Consider the following 24,204-nt stretch of genomic DNA (forward strand, 5'->3'; position numbering starts at 1 on the left):
TAAGGCTGTCTCAGAGTCACAAGTGCTATCTAGAGTGACCCCCACGCCAAGAACGGTTTGAGTGAAATTGTTGTTTGGAAAGCAAAACAGGAATCAGCCAGCTGAGGCAGCACTGCGCTTCACTAATATTAGCAGGAATATAATTAAAAGTTTCTTGACCACATGTAAAAAACCATCCTTGCGGTAGCCAAACATGGCCAAAATTAAAGGAAGTCTCTTCAAAAGCTGTGCAATTTAAAGTAGGTGAGCTAATGCGATGACAGTGAGGGTTTTTACTTGAAGATGTACAATTAACTACTTTAGCACATGTTATATTTGCAGGGATTGCTACCACCGGGGTGTGCAAAGCAATAGTGTCGGGGTAGATAATAAGCAGTGACACCCTCCCCCATCTAGCTATAGCCCCATAGTTAAAGTTCTTATTTAATAAAATTCTGCTCAAGCCAGTGAAGTTTTGAATTACTGCAGAAGAGGTACAAACAGGGACTAAACATGTAGAAAGCAAATTTTCCATGTCATACGCTTCAGAAAAGCAAAAGACATCATTTTGTGTGATGTTAGCTAGCTGCACCCATAGGTTTTGCTTCATTCGTTGTTCGAGCAATTGTTTGGGTGGGATGGCAGCTGCTGTTGCCAAAGGGCAGCTGTTAATAATCAAACACAAACAAATGATGGCTAAGGAATTTGCAGTTAAAACCGCAAAAATGGCAGCGCACAGGTTCTCGGGTGTTTGCTTTACTTGCTGCTGCTGCAGCACTGCCTGCACTTTGATGGTCAAGTTCTTCACATCTCCCCACGTCACTGGCCAACTGGCACGACGGGATCGGATTGGTCGCTGTGCCGTCTATAGAGTCACCCTTGCCATTTCTGGGACCAGATCCAGGGACTGGTGCCACAACATCCTTGGCTGGGCGGACGCAACATGCTGGAATCCACAAAGGTCCTTTAGAAGCAAACACAGCAGCATAGCCTCGCCCCAAGTAATCAGAGGGACTGGTCCCAACCATGCTTTGTCTGGTAAAGCCCGATAATATACCAGAGGTGGAGGCAAGCGTGTTTTCTGTTGAAAGTGTCCCTGATAAGCAGTGGAATTTTGAATGAAAACATTCAATTGGTTTAATGTAAATAATACTTTTTTAACCTGTTGTGTTACCCACGACAAATTGGGTATCCTAGAGCCCTTTTTTATTTGTTTGTGGAGGCAGTCCTTAAAGGACCGATTAGCACGTTCCACGATGGCTTGACCCATGGAATTATACGAGAGACCATGAGTAAGAACAATATTCCAGGTTGTACAAAATTGCAAAAAGGCCATTGAAGAATAGGCTGACCTGTTATCAGTTTTTAAAGAAGAGAGCTTACCCAAGGCTTTAATGGCCGAAAAAAAATGAGAAAAACATGATTAGCTGTTTCCCCTCGTTGAGATGTGGCCCAAATTGCTCCTGAATAGGTATCAATAGATAAATGAATATACTTCCAAGGAGCCAAAGAGGGAACATGGGTAACATCCATTTGCCATAATTGATTAGAGGTGAAACCACGGGGATTAACTCCTGTGTCCCCCGAAGGAGATGCCCCAGAACATTGGGGACAGGATGAAACAATCTGCTTGGCTTGATCGAGTGGAATATGGCAAGCTTGTGCCAGCCCCCTAACATTTTGATGAAAAAAAGTGACTGAAAAAAGGGTCAGAAAATAGAGTGAGAAAAACATGAACTGCAGCGTCAGCATGACTATTGCCTTCAGAAAGAGGCCCAGGAAGGGAGGAGTGACTGCGTATATGAGAAACAAAGTATAAATACTTTCGGTTCTGTAGCAGTTGCTGTAAAGTTAAAAACAAAGCCATGTGATTGGAGTCAATCCTGGGCATGATATAAGCACCTGGAAGATTAAAAATAAGTTGAAACGCATAATGAGAGTCAGAGATTAAATTAAAAGGTTGTTGAGAAAAGGTGTGAAAAGCTAAAATAGCAGCAGATAATTCTGAGTGTTGCGGTGAAGATTGCACTGCAGTGTAGGACACTTTCCAGGTGTCATGAGGATCCTTGTAAGCAATTGCTCCTCTCGTTCACCCTCCATCAGAAAAAATAGTAGGAGCTTGTGGCAAGGGAGAAGGAAAAAGCAATGGGCGAACAGGAAAGGAAGAAGTCATTAAACAAGCAAGCCAAGGATCCTTAGGCAAATGATATGAAATACAACCAACATAGTCAGTTAAAGCACACTGAAGAGATAAGTTATTCCGAAAATAAAATTGAAAATCATTTTTAGGGAGAGGAAGAACAATATTCTCAGTCTTCCAAAGTGAGGGTGGCATCCAACTTACTGAGCAGGTCACGTCCCCAAAGGCTGACATGAATATCCAATATAAAGGGGCGGACCTGAATAACCAAATCTGAGTTAGGCAAATGGGTTGAAAGAAATTGTGCAGTTTGACGTGCACTTTGATGACCCCCCACACCCTTGGACGGCTCAGTTGGCCAGGCGTCTGACCACTGCTTGGCAGAGATCACTGAAATATCAACTCCAATGTCCAAAATTCTCTCAAAGGGCTTATCCTGCAGCACAATGATCTGACGGGGCCGTTGAAATGTGATCGGGGTAGTGATGGCAGCTATTACGGAAGTGGCCGGGTTAGTAGAACCAAAGCCTTCTTCCCCTCTCTCCTTTAACTTTCCCCTGCTGGGACAAAATAAGGCAAATGCAAGAGCTGAGCAGGGCTAGTATAAATGGGCTAGTATAAAATTTGAGGCAAGTTGGTCCCCAATTGAATATAAATAATTCCAGTATAGTCCGAATCTATCACCCCAGGGATAACAAAAATACCTTTTTTACCCATGCTTGACTGCGGAAGGACAACCCCTACATAATTTTGTGGTAGGGGGCCTGATAATTGAGATGGAACTACTTGAACCTCCCCAGAAATTTTAGTTTAACTTCCTCCTGCAGTATCAAATCAATACCGGCACTACCTTTTGTAGCTGCAGGAGTATTGCTTATTGTTGGTCTGTTGTCTCTGTTTGGACTGGGGCCAGAGACTGGCCCGGTCGGCAGTTTCCCGACCGACAATCACTTGCCCAATGATAACCTTTCTGACACTTTGGGCATTTTGTTTTTGGCCTCGATCCCGATGAAAAGAGGAGCGTTGGAAAGAGGAGCGAGATGCTGCAGACATACCCCCCCTTGGCTTTCTACATTCCTTTTTAAAATGACTGGGTTTGCCACAGTTATAATGCTTTCCTTGAGACTTGCTGCCTTGTGATAAAGCAGCTGCCAATAAATTGTTTTGATAAGAGGCAGTTCCTATATCTTGACACGCTCTAATCATATCTGCCAATTCAGGATCTTTCCCCAGACCAACAATTGCCCTTCGACACTCAGAAGTAGCGTTGTCTTTTGCCAGCCTCATTAACAGTTCCTGCTGGGCTTCAGGATTGTGTATCTGCCTCCGTAAGGCATCCTGTAATCTGTTAATAAAATCAGGATACGGCTCAGTAGCCTTCTGCCTGATATTAGCAAAGGCTTGATGAGGCTTGCCAGAAACAGGCACTTTTCCAAAGGCTCTATAGCCACATTCAGAAGAAATCTGTAAAGTGGCAGCCGATAGAACAACCTGTGCATCAACTGGGGCAAAGGGGCCAGAACCATACAGTTGATCAGGAATAAAGACCCCCCCCCCCGAATTAAGAGCACGCACAACACATTGATGTTTAAACTCACTGTCCCAAACTACATATTGCGCTGGAGTAAGCAACATGTGAAAGGTAGTTTTCCAATCTTCAGGTACTAAGATATGATTTCTCATAGTGGCTTCCAACATTCCCTGCACATAAGTGCTGGCCAACCCCATATCTCTAATTCCTTTTCTAAGTTCTGTTAAAATTGCATATGACAAAGGGTGATATTCCATTATTTGAGCTCCATTCTGATCTACTTGTCCCGTGGCGTGTACTGGCAAACAGAAAGCATATCATTAATTTCTTCTATATTCCCCCCCCCCTTTTTTTTTTAATTGTTCCTCTAATATTTTCCTTATGGGGTGTACGATGGCTGGGAAGAAGCAAAAGAATTAGCCTCTTCAGAAGGAGCTGAAGATCCAATTGGAGATGCTTTCGGAGGCACAATTTTCTACTTGATCATAATTAGGCGGGGGCCTTGTAGTTAATTGTTGCCCTGCCGAAGCATCAGAGCCAAATTTTTCCACTGCTTGACGGCACTGATACCATCGATGTAATATCTTTACTAGAGCCCGGGGTTCAAGATGTAAAGTATGCCCTATCTTTTCCCAATCTCGTAAATGGAGTGTCCCTCCTCCACCAGCTTCCTTATGTCTGCCTCAGGCGTTGTCACGCCTGATTTATGTAACAAGAATCTGAGTTCCTGTACATGTTTCTGCTGGTGCTGAGATAGATTGCAACCCATACTTACCACTGAGGGGTCCCAGAGGACGAAGGTGCACCTAGGGGTCTGTTCCAGACGCTGGTAAGTATGTTGGCTGTTGCTCCCATGGGGAGTGGTCCCATCTGGGTCGCTAGATGACGGAATCAGAGACCAGTCATTGCAGGGTGCAGAAATGATCTTACTGCCTTCGCAGTGTTTATTCTCTTATACAGTTTTCCAAGCAGCATAAAGTAACAAAGCAACAGCATAGCAATGGCATTTTTATTGGTAGATTCTCCTTGTCAATCCTTAAAAATATCTCAGCCAGGGACACCAACCAGGGCCAGTTTTCTGCTACATCCTGTTGGTGTGAACGAGGTGAGATCATGTGAACCAGCCTGGGGTATTTCCCTACATCACCATGGCGATATGAACGGGGTGAGATCATGCATTTGAACTGAGGCAGTTTGCTACACACGAACTTTACATCACTTCAATCCCTACAGTGCACAGCCCAAATTCACAGATTCAGCCAATGGTCTGTACATGTCTATAGCCAGATTTAGCTTTGTAAGGACAAAAGTAACAGCAACTTTAATATTTATTTTTAGTAATTTTAATTGTCTCTTGATGTAATCATGGAAAAGACAATTGAACCCAAAAGAATACTGAAGTGTGTTGAGAGGACTAGCTCTTTTATCTTCTTCCTAAACTGATTTTCATTTGCATCAGTTCTGAAGCATTTGAGATTCAGATATTTTATGCAAGAAATAAAATTAAATTAGTAAAATTGTGTACATTCTTAGCCCTTCTTTCTGGTTCTCTGCATCAGTAAGCAAGTAATCTATAGTGGGACATACTACAGAATTGTTTTTTCCAATCTTCAAGGAAATCTTTCTTTGATCATCCGAGTATGTTTGTTGAAAATAACACGCACATTTCAGAAGATTCTGAAGCATGATTTAAGATGTACTCTTTTCTTACATATATAGTTAGGTTGATTATGCTTTTTTGTCACCCAGAAATGCTTCAGTACTCTAATTCAATTTTTCCAAGCCATATATTTATCTTTATTTATTTAGAATGGTACTTAAAAGCCTCCTCTTATAACTCCAAGTTACAAACAAAGAGTTACTTAGTAATTTAGAACTCAAAATTGCCTAAGATATAGATCTATGCTACTTTCTTTAGCAATAAGTATTAAAAGGGGGAGTAAATAACAATTCAATACAGATAAGGCATTTTTAACCTGAATGGAAGATGCCTGTCTGAAATATTGTTTCTGATGAAAACAAACATATAGCTATATAAAGCCTCCATTTTTCAAACAGAAGAATTACCTTATCATTAGTCTCAACCAGGCCAGTAGGTGAGACCCTTCTGCTCGCTCTCTCTCTCTCTCTCTCTCTCTCTCTCTCTCTCTCTCTCTCTCTCTCTCTCTCTTTCTCTCTCTCTCCCTCCCTTGCTCCCTCCCTCCCCCCCTCTCTCATCTCTGCTTGATTGATTATCTGGTGTTAATCTCTGCTTATCTGTATGTTGGCTGCTGAAAAGGCTGGATTCTGTCTTTTTGTTTCTTCCTTAGCTTTGTTTTGTCTCTTTTGAATATTGTGCAAATGTGGTTTATCTCTATGGGTCTATAGGTGGCTGAAAGGCAAGCTTCCAGGAATTCCCTAGCATTTTGGATTTAGCTTAGTCTAGGATGCTCACAGTTTCCTAGTTAAAACAATGGTTGAGTTTGTCATGCATTGTGATTAAGAAGTTTTCATTATGTCTTCTAAGTCCTAGTTGATCTCCATAGATGTGCTCTGCTAGTTTTCTGCCTAACCATCTTACACAGTGGCTGTTATAGCCCTTACACTGCTTGTTGCAGATGACTCTTTTTTCCTCTTTGGCTATTAAATCTTTTGGTTTATTTAAGATGCTTTGGAAGGCTTTGGTTGGTTTGTGTGCTATGATGCTGCTGCATGATTATGATAGCCTGTGGTAATTTCTGAGATGTTTTTTTATTTGTAGCAATGTTATTTTCATAACTTGATTTGGTTGGGCTCTAGTGGGTTGAGTGATTAGCAGTTTTGATAAAGTGTGAATATCCATTTTGTTGGAAGATGTTATATAGGAGGTTTATTTACATTTTTTTTTTTTTTGAAAATGTATACAGCTACCCAACTTGCATTCAATGACTCCAAGCGGCTTACAAAGATAAAACCCAATACAAAAACCAATAAACCCCCACCCTCGCCAACAACTATCAGACCAATCACTTTATGGTTCCATATTACTCTGAAGTCCCAGACCCATTGGTAAAATCATGTCTTCAGGGTCTTGCGAAAGCATGTCAAAATGGAGGTCAATCTTATGTCTGCAGGGATGATATTCTATAGGGCTGGAGTCACCACCGAGAAGACCCTTCTTCCTGGTCCCACTATATGGACCACCTTAGGAGAAGGGGACACATAACATTCCCTGTCTTCCCACTCTTGTGGGTCACGTAGATCTGATTGGGAAAACATGATCCTTCACACAACCTTTTTCTGGTGTTTTAGATTGCTACAATACATTTGTGCTTGTCTGATCAAAGTTCTTACATAGCTCCTTTTATGGGAGGTTGGGTTGTTACTTTAGTAATGGAGCACTTTGTTAGCGTGATTGTTTTTGAATAGATTTGTGTTTTTAATTTGCCATTGGTTTCTTTGCTGATGAGGATATCCAGGAAGAGTGTTGTTGCTGTTCAGGAAGGATAGAGTGTTGTTGTTTTTTCCTCTTGTGAATTTTATTCCTTTGAAGATGTTAATTATTTTATGTACCTTATTTAATTCTTTTTTATTATGACAAAGGAGTCATCTACATACCTGACCCACACTTTGGGTTGCATGTGTGGAAGTGCTATAGTTTCTAGATGCTTCATTATAGTCTCTGCTATGAGTCTTGAGAATGGTGAACCCAAAGAGACTCCAAATCTCTTTATGTTGCTCACCATCAATATAGTTTCCTGGGAAGGTGTAAGAATCCCATCTGTTAATGTTTATAGTAAATTGATAATAAGCAGAATAATAAGTATTAGAAATACTTACCTGAGCCTAAAAAAGAAAAGGGCTCAGCAAATCTCCTCCCTATGGTCAGAATCATGATAATTGTGATGAATAGTGCAATCCTCTCTGTCATCAAAGCATTGATTTTATTGGGGCTTATTTTCTGATTTATGAAATGCAAGATTATCTGACATTTGCATTCCGATTCATTTTTGAGTAAATGTGCTCAATAATCACAATACTCTCTCTCTCTCTCTCTCTCTCTCTCTCTCTCTAACACACACACACACACACAAAGTATCCTGCTGGGAGAGAAGAGATTTTTCTTCTGTTGAATGTGTTGCTTCTTAATACAATAGTAAACTGAATATACCTTAGAAAAAATAAATGTAGCCTTCATTGTTATTAGATTTATTATTAGATTTAACAATAACTTTTAATAAAGCTAAACACAGCATTCTACATCTAACAATCAGTGATTTTTCTAAGAGCTGCTTGTAAATTGTGTGAGACTTACACCTTTGTGCTGAATACTGTATAACAAATGAGCCCTTATAATACGTTGAACAGAAGGCCAGATTTAGAGTCAGACTAAACTCGATGTCATGTTTTACACTGTTTTTTTCTAAATCAAATACTGGAATGGCAGGGTATAAAACAGATTAGGACTAAAGAATTAGAGAAATGGAAGGCCTTAAAGTCCCCTCCATGCTACAATTTGGATTTGGTTCAGCCTTCATTCCTTCTGCTATTTTTTTCGAAATGAAAGGAGTCACACACAGCTAAACCACATAATGAACATTAAATCTAATTTAGCTGACAGTTATGTAAATCTCTTAAGCTCATTGTTGTAAATTAGTTGATAGACCTAGACAGATTACTATTTGTTAACTTTTACCAATCATCCAGTCTTCCTAAAAAATAAATAAGCCGGGTTATCTGAACCCAGTAGAATATTCAGTAGGTCCTCCTCTATAGGTTCCCCTTGAACCTTCCTATTTTTGTCAAATTTGAACAAGCAGATATTTTGATTTGTGTCCATCTTTGACACTTTTTAATGTATACCTACCAAAAAAGTTTAAAATATTCTTCCTTTGGCCCTCTTATCTCTGTTTCAATTCCTCTCATATATTTCACAAAAATCTAATTTCTACTGGTAGGTTTCTTCTAAAATTGGAAAAGTGCTTTAAGATTGGTAGAGAGAAAAGAGCTTTTTTAACTGCATGGTTTTTATCTCAGCCTATATTCCTCCACTCCCCATGATCTGTGTAGAGTTTTCCTTCCTTTTGTCTCAGAATGGAGTGCCATATTTCATGTTGTTTCACATGCCTAAAGTCACTTTCCAGCACCTGATCATCATTCAGACTTAAAACACATTAGTAAATATTCCATAAAGCATTGAATTACTGTTCTCCTGATTATTAATTAACTCATAATTAAGTGTTTGTGCCCGATGTGGGAAGTTAGTCCCCCAGAGAAGGAAATATTAAAAGGGCAGGAAAATGTATTTCCTCAAAGGATCTTAAAAATGCAGGAAAGCATGCCCAGTTTTTCTTAATAGCCCCAGGTCTCCCTTCCCCAAACAGAAACCAGCTCTATAGAGATGCAGATGTAAATCCAGGGAGCTAGGACAGGGGTAGGCAATGTTGGCTCTTTTATGACTCGTAGTTCAGGAATTCTGGGAGTTGAAGTCCACGAGTCATAAAAGACCCAAGGTTGCCTACCCCTGAGCTAGGAGATTAAGAAGACAAAGACCTAAAATTTACATACCCCATCCAAACCCTTAAGAATCATCAGCCCCAGCCCTAGGGAAGCAGGATATGACCTTTGGACATAATAGGATTAACCCATCACGATCAGAATATTCAGACTCAGGTCAAAGTTCATGCCACAGGAACAACTCCAAACAAAAGGCTCCAGAAGATATAAAAACCCATTCCCTACATGTATTCACCCTTTTTTTCTGCCAGAGCTATCTTCCTGTCTGGCTCTCCTCTTCAATAAACTGCAATCTTTCTAAAGCAGTCACCATGTTGTTTATCCCCGGCTTGGACTGAACCATGATGAAGACTTTTCTTCCAACATAGATATACAAGAAATATGTTGTACAGAATTCTGTGCAGGCTTTTTTCTTGAAGGCAATGTGTGTGAATGATACTTCAAAATATAGTTGATTTTAGTTCTAATCCATGCTTTTTAAAAGCTTATAATTAGAAGTTGTTCGATGTAGTAACTTGGCATATTTAGTGTATTTTTCTCAGTTATGAAAATGTTGAGCATCCTGTATTGTTGAAATTATTATGCAAGATACTGAGATCTGTTTCTGAATCTTGAAGGTCAGTTTATTTTTTTCTTTTCCTCTTGAATTTAATTACAGTGGAAGATTTTGAAGAAATTTCATATCATATTTGCTGTACTATGTTTCTGCCTTGCAGGCATCAGTGCTATTGTATCTGTGTACCCTGGATACAATTTGCATCCAAATGCAGAATGGGCACCTGATCAGTGAAAGATGTTAAAATAGAATATTTATTTGTACAATGGAAGTAATTAGGTTGTTCACTTCCAGAATGCAGTTAAATGCTATCCTTGAACTTTGTCAGCACCTCATGCTTTTATTTAATGAACTATAGAAGACATAGTTAGCCGTAAAATATATTTAATCACCATAGAATATTAATTTTATACCCCTTTGAATTTATACAAAAATATAGAAATATATTTATAAACAGAACAACTAGGATCAGGAGATTCTTAATAAAAAATGTCTAAAAGGAATAGTTGAACAGTGCAGTATTTTGAAATTCAGCATTTGCCTCATTAAAAGAATAGGCATTTTTTAAACATGTTAGAGCATGTTAAATATACATTTATACATACGGACTGTCATGTATGTATGCCACAGAAAATCCATCACTTACTTAATTTTGCATTATTTATTTTTTAAATTACATTGCTATCACAATTTTCTTCAAGGAGCAAAAAGAAATGTGCGTGGTTCTCCATTCTCTCTCCAGTTAGCCTGACCTCATGGATAAATAGGAATTTAAAACTAAATCTTCCAATTTTAATCTGATATTAATCATTTATTCCACATTGGTTCTATGATTATTTAACCTTAGCGTATTGAACTCAAGAGCCATCCACAGAGGGTTTACAGTGTCAAAATGGTGGGCATTACCTGGTGATTAAGCCTTGTCCCGTTTTACATCTGTGTGATTCACATTAGGAGAGGGCAGGACTATGATCGTCTATTTTGAGATTCTTGACCCTTCCCCACCCACTGGTTGTGTGTAAAGACACTATATATATAAGACACTATACTATTAAGAATACTAAAAACAAAACAGTGATTCATGGGTAGACTCATATTAAACAATAAAATATACGAACACCAGGAAGTTATAAAACTATAAAAAGTTTTAATAAAACCAAGCTTTCGCTGGCATCTGCCAGCATCATCAGGGTAGTCTCCAGTCGATGGGAGAAGCTATTTATAGATGTGGCGTTCTTTGCGCCCGGCTTCTTGACCTCGTCATGGGTCCCAGCCAATCCACCTGCGTTTTGATCGTAGTTTCTGTGTTGCAAGCTGTAATTTCCTCACTTTCCTTACTTGTGCTGGTACCGCAGCTCTTCCTCCCTTCTTTGCATAACTGTAAGTCGGGGGGACTCCTTAATTCCACGTAATTAGATGCGCACTGTCTGTGTTTATGTTGTTTATTCTCCTCATCCTCCTTCTTATTACTCCCTATTTCTCTTCTCCCTCTATTTCTTTGTTTACGATCCTCTTTCAAAACTATATCCTCATTGTTTGTCTTTGTAGCCCAAGATTCCATTGTGTTTACATCATCCTGTTTCCCGATCCTTCGTATCACTTTATTAACTCCCCTTTCTATTTTCTCTTCAATGGGGGTGATTTTAACACCCTCTCCAGAATTCATGGCGCCCACAAATTGATTGCTGACCCCTTTTTCCGAGGGGGCTGTCCCTTCACTGTTGTTTGTGTATTCGCTCATTACTTGGGGGTATGCAGTCTTCCTTAAAAGGAGAGAGGCGAAATCCTTACAGTTGTGACTTGTATCTCCTTGTGCATTCCTACGGGGAGTCGTTCCTCTCAAATGTCTGTAGGAGCATGTGGAAGCTCTAAGATTATAGCGAACAGGCTTCTCATCTCCCCGTTGTTCTCCTGCGTTCCCAAGGCAATAACAGCTCAAACGGGAAATGTCATTAGTGAAGTTAGTTGCAGGATCTCCGGTGGGATTACACGTGGCATTCCAATCCTTCGAATCATGATTGTTTAATAACCCGAAGTCTATACCAGATCGCTTTTTTGTCAGACTCTCCCGGGGAGACCCTCAATTCATCAGCACTTGGCTCTTGGTTGTCAATCCATTCCTGTGTCCATGGAGGAGGGGCATATGTTTCAGCAGGTGGGGAGTTACTCTGCTGCTGCTTATTCCCTGTCTGGGTATTTCCAAGGCTCGTCTCCTCCGTCAACCCTCTTTGCCGAAGGCACGTAATGTTACATCGTTTTTCTCCGGAGGGAAGGTCGCGCATTGCCCATGCTCTTAATGTTACATGCGCTGGGCATAGGTCCACATGTCTGTTGATGGATTCTTCGTTGGAGAGCCATGCCTCTTTAAGGAGCCAGCCCCCCTTCGTGCTGTCACTGGCCATCACCTGCACGTTGCTAAAATCGAACCTATGCTCAGATTCTAGCAAAGAAGGGAGGAAGAGCTGCGGTACCAGCACAAGTAAGGAAAGTGAGGAAATTACAGCTTGCAACACAGAAACTACGATCAAAACGCAGGTGGATTGGCTGGGACCCATGACGAGGTCAAGAAGCCGGGCTCAAAGAACGCCACATCTATAAATAGCTTCTCCCATCGACTGGAGACTACCCTGATGATGTTGGCAGATGCCAGCGAAAGCTTGGTTTTATTCTGGTTTTATTAAAACTTTTTATAGTTTTATAACTTCCTGGTGTTCGTATATTTTATTGTTTTATATATATATATATATATATATATATATATATATGTATATGTATATGTATATGTATATGTATATGTATATGTATATGTATATGTATATGTATGTATGTATATATCTATCTGAGGTATGAAAGAATTATGAGCATACAACATTAGCCAAATAAAGAATAATGATGAAAGTCAGTTGAGATGTAGGCTGATGACGCTGGAGTAGCAACGGTTGTTGGCCCATCTTAAAAAGTTGAGAGGAAATTTTAAGTTTAAATAAAAGTTGCAACTAAAATGAGAGTGGGAGAAGAAATTGACATTTAAAGGAGCCTTTCTTGTCCCACAATGACCCCCAGATTGGTATGAATTACTGATGTGTATATGTCTGCATGTGGTGTATATGTGTTTAGGTAAGCTGTTATAAATGTTTATTATACCTGAAAATTGATTTATCTTAGCTGTCATTTCCACGTTACACAGTCTCTCTATTTTCCAGAGAGGTGAGGTGGTTGTTTGTAGTATTAGCTATTTCCATGGCAGTAGACCGTGATGCCATCAGTGGAAGAGTAAAATGTTCCATTGGGCATAGGCAATTAAAAATCAGGAGATAAGGCTTACATTTACCAAACTCCTTGGCATTATAGCCTATGTGAAGCTCAGAAACTATTGTTTAATTCTTAAGGGACTCAGTATGGGTAAGGGAATAAATATATTTGTGTTGTTTGATCCCAGCAAGAAAATGATTGCATTTAAAAGAAAATAAAATTAGCCACTTGAAATGGCTTTCTGTATGGTGATGGAAAGAACAAATATGCGTTCCAGAATAATAACTATTGTTAGGCATCGAATTTCCTAGAGTTTTTTTTTTCTATTGCTGTGCAGCAGTTTAAAGCACTGCAATTTGCCTGTCAGATAGTGCTGATTTTTCTCACACGTTTAAAAAAAATCTAAAATATCTTTAAGTGAGGTTTTCTCTCAAAAATGTTTGCAGAGACTTGTGATTTTAGTCTTCATTTAGAGGTTTTTAGAAGTCTTTTTACTCATCATTGATAAACCTTTAGCAATAAAATCAGCAAGCTTTGTTCTATTCAAAAGTAATGCTGGGTTAGCAGAAATCTCCAGCCAATCATGGAGAAGGTGATTTTCTTTAAATAATGTGGCTTGGAATTATATTGCTACAGATGGAACTCATAAAACAGTATGTTAAAAGAACTGCTTAAGAGAATGAGGTTTTCTATTTCATTTTTTTTTACAAATAATACAGTCAGAATCAAATTAGAGATGCAGGTTTGCAACAGTTAGGTTTTTTCTTTTTGGCAAGGTGTTGATTTGTCACCAAAATGCATTAGAACAGTGGGTCCAGATCGGGTCTAGATCTTTATTTGCTTACTCCTAATGGACAAAATCTTGCCAGCTTAAAGCTATAACTTTGTAAGCTAACAAGTATAACCTGAGAGATGCTATGTGCCTACCCTCCATTCACCACCCAGTTCAGGACTGCACAGTCCCTAGTCTTGGGCCTCCTCCCTGGGAAGCTGCAGGGATATTGCTGACATTCTCCCCTTCCCACTTCTTCAGCTGTACATTCTATCACACTCACTTCCTGTGGCCTGCAGATACTGAAATCCAGGGATTTTTTTGACATAGAAAGCACCGGAACAGAGTTCCGGCACCTTTTTTTGACAGATTTTCCAGAGTTGCGTTCTTTTCCTATTGTTGCCCTTCCTATCCTTGTTGGCTTTTGAAAATGCCCTGCTGGTGGTATGGTGCTAGCGGGTTCCCCTCTGGCACTGTCTGCCTCCTCTAGGAGAAGCCATGAGGCGCCGGAGCACCACAGCCAGAGCGTGGCTTGATTGGCTGGGTCGGACCATGTGGTGTGGAAGCCTAGTGGCGGTGGGAGACATATAAACATGGAGGCCATCTTTCACAAGAGGGTGAGTAAGTCTTTTGCCTTCCCTTACAGAAGGTGGGGTGTGAGGTTAAAAAGAGATGAGAGAGGAAAGAAAGGCAGCTGGCGTGGAAGCTTGTCTGACAGTGAAATTTTGCTGTTTCAGTTCCTTGGGTAGTTCAAAGGCTGGGATGTCTACGAAAATCTCTTTTTAGTCTTTTATACTTTATATTCAAACTGCAGAGGGGAAGAATAAGAATAAAGCCAATATCTTGTGATTAGGAGGTATTATGTATGTATGTATATATGTATGTATGTATGTAATGTATATATGGTTAGATGTAAAGGTAGACCTACAGTATGAGGTTTAATAAGATCTATTTATTAAATTGGGTTTAACTTAAAGATAAATTAAAAGTAATCTGTTCACTGACAAAGTTTCAACTTTAATTTGTTTCATGTCAATATCCATATTAAACTCCAAATGTAAATTTTTCCACTTTGTTTGACAACTTCTTAAAAATAATTCAATCTTTTACAAGCAACCAAATTTTATCAAGCCAATTTCATTCCACATAGAAAACTGACATTTCTACTCATTAAACTAAATGGGTATACCAGTGGTAAATGTCCCAAAAGATTAATAAAATGCCTTCTTGTAATGTAAAGCCACACAGTGCATGGTAACATTAATAGTATTAATTTACCTTGAACAAAATCCTAGTCCTTTAGATACACTAAAAATTGAAGGGTTTTTTTTTCAACTACAAAGATAAACCGTGTAGGGTAGGCAAGGCGGGTTGTATGACGTTGAGTTCCGGCACCTTTTTTTTTTTTTTTTTACAAAAAAAGCACTGCTGAAATCTAATGTTTTGTTAAAATTTATCCATTTATGCAAAGGGATAACTTGATAGCTCAGCAGTAGTCTCCCTCACTGTTACTTTGATAGGCACCGCTTTATTTTAGTATTTGTAGACTTAGGTAATACAATCTGTACTATTTCTGGATTCCACCATCTTTTTCTGTTAATTAGTTTAGATTAAAATTTTGATGAGCCATATGAGGTTCTATGAGTAGAGTTATAAGATGTATGTAGGATCTCATTGCCTTCGGTGCCTTCATTCCTATTTTTTATACATTTGAGATGTTAAAATGTTATAAATGTTTTAATAAATACAAATAAATTGAAATGGTCAGAGAGAGAGAAAAATGGATGGTACCAACAGCTGAAGTGCTGCCAGGCTGCAAAAATCAAGTACTGACCAAAAATGTGATTGACACTGAGTTTTAACACCATTGCAAATGTTGGAAGTGTTACAAGGTTGGGTTGCTCTCCTCTTTTGGTTGCTAGAATTATGATTGATGTTTGTAGATCTTGAATAGGTGATTAAATTCATCCCAGCTTTTAAGAAACTTAGGGAATGGAAAAACTGATCAAAACTGTCTTATCTAAGAGAAACTATAGTATAGCTGAAATTATTGTCTTGTCTTATCTGTTGTTTTATGCTGATACGATGCTATTATTTCTCCTTGGTACAAAATATAAAATTACATTTATAAAGCTGGAAGAGGCCATTTAACTTAGATAATGTTATTCTATGTCAATGGTGACAAACCTATGGCACGGGTGCCAGAGGCAGCACACGGAGCCCTCTCTGTGGGCACATGCCATCATCCCAGCACACGTGGTCTCTAAAAGTTTGCCATCACTGGCCTAAGGCCAGCCAGCCTGGAGCCGCCATTGGGGAGCCCACCATTCCACCCACCAGAGATTCCCTGGATCTCCCCCAACCCTGCCCTACTCAGCTCCCACAGGTGTCCCTCCCCATAAGCAACATTGAGGTGGCCACGCCCATCCCGGCCATGCCCACCCAGTCTGCCATGACTACTGCAGCCACACCCATCCAGTGGCCATGCCCACCCAGTCTGTCACGCCCACTGTAGCTGCGCCCACCAAGTAGGCCACACCCACCCAGCACCTGGCGATACATAAGTGAGCTATGGGTTGCAGTTTGCGCACTTGGTCTCTAAAAAGTTCGCCATCACTGTTCTATGTCCTTTACTATGAAATAAGATATATGTCTTCATCAACTTTTAAACTACTTTGTTTCAGCTACTTGATGACTAGTATCCTTTTGTCAAATGCAAACATGCCCAGCTTCTTCAATCTCTCTCTTCATAGAATTTACTGTAGTTTCCTGTCCCTGACCTTTCTCATAACTATTAGCTAAACCTGTTCCAATTTCTCTGGATCCTACTTAAAGTATAGTACCCAGAACCAGATGCTGGTGAGATCTGAACAAAGTGAAATAAATGAAACTCATAGGAATAGGAATATTCTTTATTGCCCATGTGTGATTGGACACACAAGGAATTTGGCTCCAGTGCATAAGCTCTCAGTGTACAAACAAGAAGGTGGTAAGTCATAGATCAGTGGTGGCGAACCTTTTAGAGACCGAGTGCCCAAACTGCAACCCCAAACCCTTTTATTTATCGCAAAGTGCCAGGGCTGCATCAGCATTGTGGTGCCCTTGGGGGCAGGGGTGTGGCCCACTGGGTGGGCGTGGCTGTAGTGGTCACAGCAGACTGGGTGAGCGTGGCCAGGGCCAGTCCCAGTCCCTCGCCATCTCTGGGGCATCCCTGGGGGGCCAACGCCGCTTGCTTGGTCACTTCCTGCCCTGTCACTTCCAAATGCCACGTGCTCACTACTCTGGCAAATTCTGCTGGGGCAATGGCACGCATGCCCACAGAGAGGGCTCTGAATGCCGCCTCTGGCACGCGTGCCATAGGTTCGCCACCACTGTCATAGATCATAAATCATAAGATAGAAAAAAAAAGAAAAATACAAAAACATGGAACTATTATTTCCCATAATACAGAGATACTTGTTTTTAAGGCAGACTAAAACCACATTTGTTTTTTCTGCAGCCTTACTACTATTGGCCATACTTAACATGCAGTAATTTTCTATTTCAAGATCTTTTTCATACGCAGTATTACCAATCCAGAGTTCCCTCACCTGTGTCTGCACATTTTGTTTTCCAAGGAAAGTACATTTGCACTTTCTTCCGTTAAATGTCATTATGTACACTTGTTTTATATTTATAAGTACTCTGAGTATGATTTTCATTCCAGATATATATTTAATTGTCATGGTATCCAGCTCACATTTAATTAGCTTGGTAAACAGCCTGCCATGTGATACTTTATGAAATACTGTATATTGCTTAAGTCAGGTTATAGTATGTCTATAGTATCCTCACAATCTTTTAAGGAAATTACTCAATCAAAAATTAAGGTTAGTTTGTGAAACTAATTCTTGATAAATCCATGCTGACTCAGTATGCTTATGGAGTAATCATTTTATTATGATTAATGAGCTAATTAATATACCTTTAATATTTAAATATGTTCGATGTAGGTATTTTCCAGTTGTGTCTTTCAACTGCATGCTTCAGTTGTGCCTCTTCCTCCTATTATTTAAAATGTTGAACTTTTTGTATTCTCAACTGCTCAATTTGTATATATTCTTTGGGGAAAAATGAGAAATGTAGCTCATGCACATCTTGATTTTTCATTATGGAACTTTCATCCTTATCACTCAGACATCAGTATAGTACAATCAATGAAATTGTACAATTATAAGCAGCATTTGGGGCTGGAAATGTGGATATCTGTTGTCAGTATCCTGACAGACCTTAGCATAATAAAACTTGATATCAGACTTTGGAAGAATTACTTGATAGCAATAAAATCCACAAAGTTTGTTTCTCAGATAAATGTTCCTTTTGCTTCCTCTTCCTTTGATATTACATTTACTTGGACTTTGAAGGCGGAGAGGCATGCTTTGGATCTCCTGCAAGGCTTTTATTCTAGCTCACCATATTTCAAGATATTCACAAACTGAACATTATGCTGTGTTGTCAACACCCTTATAACATTTTTCTTGCCAGGAACAAAGTCCTGCATAAACATCTTCTGCCATGTGGCATTTTATAGGCTTGCTTGCCAGTATTTCTGCCTGTTTCCTTGGTTATTAAGTATTTTCTTCAACAGTATAGTCTTCAGTTATTTAAGAGTTCTACTTTAACACTCTTGATCTGTAACAGATTTTATGCACCACTATTCTTTCAAGACTTTTATTAAACATTGTTAGATTCAGACCCAGTTACTTAGTCATAAAAATGATTAACTAGATAGATAACCTTCTCAGCACTTATAGTTTTGTACATCAGTAGCTATCTGCATGGACATAAGTTACTCAGTTGATTGGTTTCAGCCTCTAGGTTTTCTTTAGTTTTCCAGAAATTATTTTTTTTTAAAAAAAATTGTCTCTTTCTGAGGCCATTCTCCAAAACTATTGAGTCCTGTGTAGTTTTAGTTCTAAAATGGGTTGTATTTAGACATCAGTTCATTATTTTTATCTGACCATCCCATATCAGAAAGCTTTAATTCAGATTTAACATTAACCCAGTATTCTTCTGAGTTAAGAAATGGCTTGTGTTATTTTCTTACCACTGGAGCTATTCTATTATTCGTGTACCTTGCCTGCAATCCTCAATTTCTTACCTTGAATCACTTTGTGAGACATCTCATTGTGCTTTTAACACCAAGAGACAAAGCTTCCCCTCCCCCCCCCACAGCAAAAAACTACTCATTGAGCCTATGGTCTGGTTTTAGATTTGATGTAACATAATTTTGAGTTCCTTATCCGCTTTTTATATCTTGTCCCAGCTCCGTACTATTATATAGTGGTAGCTTAGAGACTAGTACAGGTAGTCCTTGCTTAGTGACTGCCTCATCTAATGACTATTGAAACTTACAACAGTGCTAAAAAATAACCCTACTTAGTGACCAGTCCTCACATTTATGACCTTCACATTGTTTCTATCCTCTTATTTTCACTCCCTAACATACTAAGATGTCTTTGAGAGAAAGAGAAACAACCCCAATTGCAGTTGCTAAATTCCTGTAGTAAAGGTCTATCAAAGAAAAGCATGCTGTATTGCTGTCAAATAAAACACTTTTTAATATATAGATTGGAGCTACTTTCTAAATTCATCCAATCCCATTCATTGGCTGTTGAACTCCCTGAAGGGAAGTCAGTGTTCAGATCTAGACAAGAAAATCCAGTCCCAATAGGTCAAGTATAGGCAAGAAAAGGCAGAAGCCCCCTGTGAAGGCAATGAAAAACAAGACTTTGGAAAACTCCAAGTGATTACTATCTGTAGGAAATCTCCCCGATAGAAATATTGTCCATCTACAGTTAATTGAAGGCTTATGAAGGCCATCATAGTCTGCAGTGTAGTTTGCTTCACACTTGGCCGGCATACATGAGCTAGTTGAAATTTAAAAAAGAAAAACAAACTTCATTTTGTTGTGAGGCTGGAGAAGAGGAGCTTCTGGCAAGAGTTCCTTCTGCAACTTAGACAATGATGATATGACCATATCCTCTGGCCAGGAGGTCAGAATTACTGGATTAACTATCTTTCCCCTAATTAGGAGCTTCACTCATCAGACTCTTTTGCTGTTCCCAAAAGCACCTGAAAGCAGTTACAGTGCTTTGTTTTCCTCCTTTAATCACATCTCAACTTCCTTTGTTATTTTCTCTGGCATAATCAGGGCTTAAGATGAAGTCTCAGTTTAAGGATTTCCATGTTAAGTTCTAATAAAAAAAATTAACATTGTTTTAATTTCTGGGACCTAACGATTGCAAAGCCTCTTTGCGTCTCTCCACTGTCACCACAAGTACCAGCAATCTAATTAACTGTATCATCCAGTTGGCCTCTGGACATAGAAATGGAGCTTTTCTGAACACTTTGATACTTTCTTTTTATGTTTGAGTATAACTAAAGACTAAGAGACCAGGAAATAGTCTGCGATCATTATTTTCTTAAGTATGTAAGACCAGATGGGAGAGTTAGCACTCTCTCTTCTATACTATTACTTCCTCCTTAACAGAAGAACGGAATAACAGAGTTGGAAGGGACCTTGGAGGTCTTCTAGTCCAACCCCCTGCTCAAGCAGGAAACCCTATACCATTTCAGTCAAATGATTGCCCAATCTCTTTTTAAAAACTTCCAGTGTTGGAGCATTCCCAACTTCTGGAGGCAAGTTGTTCCACTGATTAATTGTTCTAACTGTCAGGAAATTTCTCCTTATTTCTAGGTTGCTTCTCTCCTTGATTAGTTTCCATCCATTGCTGCTTGCCTTAAGGTGCTTCCAAGTTTATTTGGAAGTTATTTCCATCTCAAGTGCTTTCCAGGTGTATTACAATCTTGGTCTTACAATTTTCATTGTATTGCCTTCTACTCTTTAAATCAAAGGTGGGGAACCTCTGACTGGCTCAGGAATCTTGGGAGTTGAAGTCCACAAGTCATAAAAAGGCCACTGTTCCCCCCCCCCCCCGACACACAGCATGCTTTAAATGATAAATATTAATTTCTACCATTTTTGTCTTTGTTTCATGTTAGGACCATGTATTCTGGAGTTAGAAAAATAACCAAGCTGTTTTACTTTTTGTAATATGTATGCAGACATGCTTGTATTAAAATAAAAGCTTCTGACTTTGGACTTAAATGCTTGTTTAGGTTGGTTTTTTTCTGTTATAGAAGCAGCTGTTTCCCTTCAAAATATAGCTAAGTCTGCAATATATGTGTTCAACTCCTCTGGAAAATGCGTATTTGAGTGTACATGTGAATGGAGGATGCACAGTAACAGATGGTTCCTTAATTGTAGAAATTACTCATAGTTGTCATTTCAAAACAGAAGGCTGAAATGCTTTTAAAGTTAGACTAATGAAATCAAAATCTAGTAATTGCTTCTCATTACAAAATTTGGTGACAAGATAACAGCATCACATTATAGCACGGCTTCCTTTTCTTAAATCTCTATCTCTAAAAGTGAATTTTCCTGAGCTGTCTATTAAGGTGTGTTTGGCAGGAGATTTAACATGCAAGATGGAAGTGTGTTTAAGGAAGAAATGCACATATGTACTTCTGATGTGACCTTTCAAGTTAAGCTAGATAAGTTTATGCTGATTGGTTCCCCAGATGTTGGACACAATTTCTTATTTTAACATTCAGTGAGATACAGCAATCCAAAAATCTGAACCTGACTCAAATACCATTTATCCAAATAAAGGATACTCATGATGACTTAACCATTTTTCCCCACTCCATCCTTCTATCCCCTTGCTGAATAATATGGAATCTCCTGCTTGAGAAAGGGTGGGACTAGAGCAGGGGTTCTCAACCTTGGCAACTTTAAGACTTGTGGACTTCAACTCCCAGAATTCCTCAGCCAGCAAAGACCAGAGGTCAGGAACTACATCCCTTTTATGGCTTGTGGACTTCAACTCCCAGAATTTCTGAGACAGCCAGGTCAGAAAAGGGCCATAGTTTCCCACCCCTGTTCTAGACAGTCTAATCTCATTTCTGTGGCTAGTACAATAGATCTGCCAAAGAACCCCACTTGCTTATGCCCTCTCCTGCACTGCTCAGATATGAGAGAGGAAACTTAAGATTAAAATAGAAAGTGTCTGTCTCTTCATACTGCTGCATAGCTTGCCAACTTTTGACTTGCTGTTGTCTTGGCCAAGTATAATTGGTGGCACAGTGGTTAGAATGCAGCATTGCAGGCTAATTCTGCCAACTGCCAGCAATTCGATTCTCACTGGCTCAAGGTTGATTCAGCCTTCCATGCTTCCGAGGTCGGTAAAATATGGACCCAGATTGTTGGGGGCAACATGCTGACTCTGTAAATTAGAGAAGGCTGTAAAGCACTATGAGGCAGTATATACGTCTAAATGATATTGCTATTGCTTTTTTCCCCCTTAAGATTTATTTTTCTACTCTGTTCTTCCTATGTTCAGCAGAACAAATCTTGCTATAAAAAGGATTACAATTTTTCCAGCTTGCCGTATCAATAATGTTTATGTGTTTGTAAGCGCCCCTTGATTAAGAGCTTTTGATTTCCTATGCTGCCTATTCCCACCTAAGTTCTCCAGTGTTTCTTTTACCTCTTTGGATGTCTCCTGTCTTCTGCAATCGGCTTTGAACTCTTGCAACTACTGAGAGACCAGTTCTATCACTTCCTCCCAACTGTGAGCCTGAAGCAGCCATTATACCAGGTTGCAGCCGAAGCCAGAAAACATGGTCCTCTTGAGGGGAACTCCTGTACTTCAATGCCTGCCTTGTAGTGCATAGGATGGGGCAGCATGATGAATCCTTTTCTATTCTTTTCTTTTAATAATCATGAATTTTGTTGTAAGATGATTTTAAAGCAGTTATCTTGCCTATTATAAGATTCAGCGTTACAGGTCATATTTAATTTTACAGATTTCTATTAATAATGTATTAAAAAGGCATATAAACTAACACAAACTAATAAAAAGAAAAAGCGTTTTTAACTTCCCAAATAGGATTGTAAAGTTCCTACATAGTGATTCTATTGTATTATATTAAAAATTAACTCAAGGCTGTCCTTAGGCGGAGAAGTATTCTCTTCAATAATCCGTTCCAAGTTGACTTTGATCTGTGCCATTGTAACACCTATGTCAGGGATAGGTAACCTTGGCTCTTGTATGACTCATGGACTTCAACTCGTGGACTTCAACTCCCAGAATTTATTTTTGGTTCTTATAAGAGCGTGAAGGAGGTTACGTTTACAAATTTTTTTGATTACTATTAGAACGACTTTTAATTAAATAATCTATAGCACATGGCCTTAGCAATTCTATATGGTTAATATTTAAAAGCTCTTTAAGAATTTAGTTGTTAATATGCAGTAAAGAGTACCTTTACTTCTTTATTTCAACAGCCTTACTAAACGTTTACCCAAAGTTGGAGAAACCATACATGGGTATAAATTTTTCACTGGATTTGGGGGGAAAGGTGCCAACCAATGTATCCAGGCAGTTCGGCTTGGGGCTAAAACTTCAATGATCTGCAAGGTAAGCACTACTTCATATATGTTATTGTCAGTATATTCTCGTGTAATAAATTGCCTAAATATTAATACAGACAAAATTTACGAGTTCATTTTAACAACTAACAACTGTCTTATCCAAGACAAAAAAAAATCTAAGTAGCAAACGGAATATATGTATTCTGTTTTGGATGAAAATTAGTACGATATAGGGATAGACAAAAGATGAACCCTTTGCAATCTAGGACTGCCATAGCATTCCATGAGCAAGCTGGTAGAGCAGCCAGTAGTGTTAATATATAGTAATACTAATATATTTTGAAAACAGGGTTATGACATGCTAAATTAATGTATCAATCTATTCTGTATCTTCCCAAATACACAATGCAAAGTATCAGTTTTGTATTTTTGAAAGAGAAAGATTAACATTTTGTACAAAAGTTAACTGAGCTTAATTACTGAGAACATGTAACATTAACTATTTTTCCCTATAGGAACAAAATCATTTTATTCCAGTATCTAACAACTCCTTTTTCTGCTTTCTCTTTTCTATTAGAACCTCAGGGTCCACCAACTGGTACTATGTGCAAACCAATTAGGATAGATAATACTTGAGAAATAATATAAATTTCTGTATGAGATTGTCACAATGTACTTAGTTTTGTTGTAGTGGATTATATTAAACCCAATCATTTTGATTTATGAACTTGGATGTATGACTTAGCATGATGCACGATCTCAGATTGTTGTGGTTTATTAAGCAAACCACAGCTTAATGCAGTTTATGAATCAGTTAGTGTAATTGAACACATGGAGCAGACTTAGAACATCTTTCGATATCAAAACTGAATTCATGGTCGTCTCTTAAGCCAGGGGTCCCCAACTCCTGATCCATGGACCAGTATCGGTCTGTGGCCAGTTGAGAACTGAGTTGTGCAGTAGCAGGTAATCATGCAAAGCTCTATTTGCACAAGCAGCAGACACGTTTCCACACCCATCC

The 24,204-nt window shown here is 39.0% G+C and overlaps 1 protein-coding gene across 2 annotated transcripts in view; it reads left to right on the top strand.

Annotated features, from left to right (window-relative positions):
• Window positions 1–24,204, top strand: part of RBKS (ribokinase) — a 71,678-nt gene that overhangs the window by 2,807 nt on the left and 44,667 nt on the right. The window contains exons 1-2 of one of the 2 annotated variants that reach the window (XM_039337064.1): window positions 22,805–22,934; window positions 23,097–23,229. In XM_039337064.1, coding sequence (XP_039192998.1) covers window positions 23,218–23,229 — 12 coding nt within the window. In that variant the 5' untranslated portion in view covers window positions 22,805–22,934; window positions 23,097–23,217. Of the gene's footprint in view, window positions 1–22,804; window positions 22,935–23,096; window positions 23,230–24,204 lie in introns of those variants that run through there. The other variant, XM_039337063.1, reaches the window with a different exon arrangement.

Source organism: Crotalus tigris, unplaced genomic scaffold, assembly GCF_016545835.1.
Source record: "Crotalus tigris isolate CLP2741 ecotype Arizona unplaced genomic scaffold, ASM1654583v1 scf7180000017668.6805642782:7212621, whole genome shotgun sequence".
In the NCBI taxonomy this organism is placed as follows: Eukaryota; Metazoa; Chordata; class Lepidosauria; order Squamata; family Viperidae; genus Crotalus; species Crotalus tigris.